Source organism: Penaeus japonicus, unplaced genomic scaffold (assembly GCF_977035675.1).
Source record: "Penaeus japonicus unplaced genomic scaffold, GWHDUDI00000001_assembly GWHDUDI00000037, whole genome shotgun sequence".
NCBI classification, from domain to species: domain Eukaryota; kingdom Metazoa; phylum Arthropoda; class Malacostraca; order Decapoda; family Penaeidae; genus Penaeus; species Penaeus japonicus.
Window position 1 is genome coordinate 347,982 of NW_028234439.1, and position 4,433 is coordinate 352,414.

A 4,433-nucleotide genomic window follows, 5' to 3' on the forward strand; every position below is an offset into this window, starting at 1 on the left:
TAGAGAGAGAGAGAGAGAGAGAGAGAGAGAGAGAGAGAGAGGAGAGAGAGAGAGAGAGAGAGAGATATGAGAGAGAGAAAAGCGGAGAGAGAGAGGTGAGAGGAGAGAGAGAAATATTGAGAGAGAGAGAATATGAGAGAGATTAGAGAGAGAGAGAGATGAGAGAGAGAGAGAGAAGAGAAGAGAGGAGAGATAGAGAGAGAGAGAGAAGATGAGAGAGAGAGAGAGAGAGAGGAGAGAGAGAGAGAGAGAGAATAGAGAGAGAATATGTGAGAGAGAGAAGAGAGAGAGAGATGAGAGAGAGAGAGAGTAGAGGATGAGAGAGGAGAGAGAGAGAGAGAGAGGAGAGAATGAGGAGAGAGAGAGAATATGAGAGAGAGAGAGAGAATATGTGAGAGAGAGAGAGAGAGAGAGAGAGAGAGAGAGAGAGAATATGTGAGAGAGAGAGAGAGAGAGAATATGTGAGAGAGAGAGAGAGAGAGAGAGAGAGAGAGAGAATATGGCAGAGAGAGAGAGAGAGAGAGTATATGGCAGAGAGAGAGAGAGAGAGAGAATATGTGAGAGAGAGAGAGAGAATATGAGAGAGAGAGAGAGAGAGAGAGAATATGAGAGAGAGAGAGAGAGAGAAGAGAATATGAGAGAGAGAGTACATGGCAGAGAGAGAGAGAATATTAGAGAGAGAAAATATGGAGAGAGAGAGAGAGAGAGAGAGAGAGAGAGAGAGAGAGAGAGTATATGGCAGAGAGAGAGAGAATATGAGAGAGAGAGAGAGAATATGAGAGAAAGAAAATATGGAGAGAGAGATTATGAGAGAGAGTATATGGCAGAGAGAGAGAGTATATGAGAGAGAAAATATGGAGTGAGAGAGAGAGAATATGATAGAGAGATAGAGAGAATATGAGAGAGAGAGAGAGGGAGAGAGAGAAAGAATATGGCAGAGAGAGAGAGAGAATATGAGAGAGAGAGAGAGAATATGAGAGAGAGAGAGAGAGAGGGAGAGAGAGAGAAAATATGGTAGAGAGAGAGAGGGAGAATATGAGAGAGAGAGAATATAGCAGAGAGAGAGAGAGAGTATGGCAGAGAGAGAGAGAGAATATGGCAGAGAGAGAGAGAGAATATGAGAGAGAGAGAGAGAATATGAGAGAGAGAGAGAATATGAGAGAGAGAGAAAATATGAGCGAGAGAGAATATATGAGAGAGAGATAATATGTGAGAGAGAGAGAATATGTGAGAGAGAGAATATGAGAGAGAGACAGAATATGTGAGAGAGAGAATATGGCAGAGAGAGAATATGAGAGAGAGAGAATAATAGAATATGTGAGAGAGAGAACAAGAGAATATGAGAGAGAATATGGCAGAGAGAGAGAGAATATGAGAGAGAATATGAGAGAGAGAGAGAATATGAGAGAGAGAGAATATGAGAGAGAGAGAATATGAGAGAGAGAGAATATGAGAGAGAGAGAATATGAGAGAGAGAGAGAGAGAGAGAGAGAGAGAGAGAGAGAGAGAGAGAGAGAGAGAGAGAGAGAGAGAGAGAGAAATATGAGAGAGAGAGAAAATATGAGCATGAGAGAATATATGAGAGAGAGAGAGAATATGTGAGAGAGAATAAGAGAATATGAGAGAGAGAATAAGAGAATATGAGAGAGAGAATAAGAGAATATGAGAGAGAGAATAAGAGAATATGAGAGAGAGAATAAGAGAATATGAGAGAGAGAATAAGAGAATATGAGAGAGAGAGAATTTGTGAGAGAATTTGTGAGAGAGAGAATATGAGAGAGAGAGAATATGAGAGAGAGAGAGAATATGGCAGAGAGAGAGAATATGAGAGAGAGAATGAGAGAGAAAATATGAGCATGAGAGAATATATGAGAGAGAGAGAGAATATGTGAGAGAGAGAGAATATGCGAGAGAGAGAGAGAGAATATGCGAGAGAGAGAGAGAGAGAGAGAGAGAATATGCGAGAGAGAGAATATGCGAGAGAGAGAGAGAGATAAGCATAGAGCTAGAGATAAAGTATACAAGTGTATGAGCGAGTGAGCAAACAAGCGTGCCTGCATTTATGTGCACATGAATGAGAGCTGGTGAGAGTTAGGGTTTTTTTTTTTTTCTTCTTTACTTGTCACAATGTAAGCCTTGTGTTGATGGACCACATGTTGCCCTCAGCTTATTATAACAATCCAGTGAGGAAAAAAAAAATCAAATCTACAGTAATGAAAGCTGCTGTCACGGCAAAGGGTGGTGGTGTAGGGGCAGACAGTGAGTAAGCCTAATTCATTCAAAAGCCTCTTGTCAACAAATGGGGTATTGGGAGGCTGGGGGTAGTTTCCTGGCAGTGAAAGCAGACCCTGGAAAATGCATCAACACCACAATGCTGCACATCTTGCCAAATGCAAATGAATCTCATGCAAAGTATGTCACAGTTAAACAGTTAAAAAGTTTGTCCTAAAAGTTGGAAAAACAAGCTTCTTCTAAGCAGACAGCAAGAAATTAAGAGTCCCATTCTTTAAAAAATTCCCCACATGTTACAAGTTATTATTAGCCTCCCTAAACCACAAAATCCATGTGTACTATTTTACAAATTTCTTAACAATTTCCATAGTTTCAGTGTAAGTATCAAATATACTTTTTATATAATACTTAGTCTAACCATATGTCGTTTAGAAATATAATGGCAAAATGTATCATTATTACTACTATGTATTATTACTCAGTTCTGCCTATAAAATGGTTTTAATTTTATTTTACTTTTTGTCTAGCAACAGTGTTGGGTGAAAATAAAGTATAAATCTTCTTTCATAAATTTATTTAGAAGAAGAATCCCAGGATCTTTCCTCCAAGATGCTTCCTCTTGGCTTCTTCGTGATCCATAACTCCACCAGAAGTTGTCAAAACAATGTAGCTGGAAAAAACATTTATATATTAAAGAAAATCAGTCAGTTATGTTTATATTTATGACATTTATCTAAAATTTTGTCATAGTTCAAACATGATAGGGTATTTTTTACATAAACATACATCTTTTATACTTTAAATATCTACAAACAGGACTGCATATCAATTCAAAAATACAAGTGAAAAATGCTCTGTATGGAGATTGTGAATATTTGTTAAATTATGAAAAGCTCACATAGCATTCCCAGTCAACTTCCAAGATGTAACTCAATTCAAATATGCAAGTGCTTTTAAAAGAGGTCATAATGGTATGTTACATGATTTTCTTTCTAAATGGTTTACTTTCCCCTGCTTAAGTTAATATGGTGATAAAATAAAGATATAAAGTAAAATGAAAGTCTAGGAATAAGAAATACAAGATCACATAGGCAGGGCCTGGGAATAAGTTGTAGCACAATTGACTCGGGACTTATGCATGCCACGGGAATATCAATCATGTCAAAGTGGTTTATTTTTCTATAGAAGCCAAGACAAATTTGATCTAGGTTTACCATTGACACTTCATTATTCCAATATAAAAATAAAGCCCTCTCTATATTCCAGAATTCCCATCCAAATTATTCTGATCAAATCCTACAATGTCACTTCAATAACCAAACCATTTAACAAGAAATCCAGATCTCAATGAATCTGTTAGTGCATCTTAGCTCTCCTTTTTGTGTTTAAGGAACCACAAAGAGAAGTATAAACTCACCCAAACTGACGAGATGGAAGTAAATTGTTTGTCCACTTCTCAATAGCATTGATGGTTACATCAAAACGGGGAGAGATGACGCCACACTTGATGAGACGACCAGTGAGGTTAACTACAATCTTGCCAGCCCTATGGTCATCTACAATCTCAAATTCTCCAATGTAACCTGTTCAAATGGGTGGAAAGATTAGGAAACTGATGGAAGGAAAAAAGACAGCAAACGATTACTAATCAAAATGCTCTCTTCAGAGAGTCTAAAGCTGACAATTTTGTATAAAAGGTTAACTTAAATTACGTAGCAACAATGGTAATACACTCAACTCCATTATCATTAGTGAACGTTTAAAACAACAGCACAATGCTGGATAGTATGAGGAAAGTACACAGTCATCAGAAACTTGCACCCATTTACACCCAATACATTCACTTTTAAAAAAATTGCCTAAATTTCCTGACTCCTTAAATATACATAATGGAAGATAAAATTAATTATGCATAGACAAAATTACTGAACATAATGCTTAGTAGCTGGTTGTAGGAATGTCTGAAATTCCAACTGTAATTCATTCATCAAGGAGATAGAAATTGGATGATCTAAAACCACTTTTCATAGTCCATATTTTTCAGATTAAAATTCTGGCACTGAATGATATGAACTAAAAATTAAATGAGGCTCTTACACAGAACAAGGGTGACTAGAGAAACTTATGACCAGAATTTAAAAAAAAAACTACAAACAACCTGCACACAATCATTTATCAAAGTCAGTATGAGGTTAATTAGC

The 4,433-nt window shown here is 37.1% G+C and overlaps 1 protein-coding gene across 2 annotated transcripts in view; it reads right to left on the reverse strand.

Annotated features, from left to right (window-relative positions):
• Positions 1 to 2,789: 2,789 nt before the first annotated feature.
• LOC122257236 (small ribosomal subunit protein uS8A) overlaps positions 2,790 to 4,433 on the reverse strand; it is a 3,588-nt gene continuing 1,944 nt past the window's right edge. For both annotated transcript variants that reach the window (XM_043022403.2, XM_043022404.2), the window contains exons 3-4: positions 3,650 to 3,815; positions 2,790 to 2,902 (exon numbers count right to left, since the gene is read on the reverse strand). In XM_043022403.2, the coding sequence (XP_042878337.1) occupies positions 2,809 to 2,902; positions 3,650 to 3,815 (260 nt within the window). In that variant the 3' untranslated portion in view covers positions 2,790 to 2,808. The remainder of the gene's footprint in view (positions 2,903 to 3,649; positions 3,816 to 4,433) is intronic.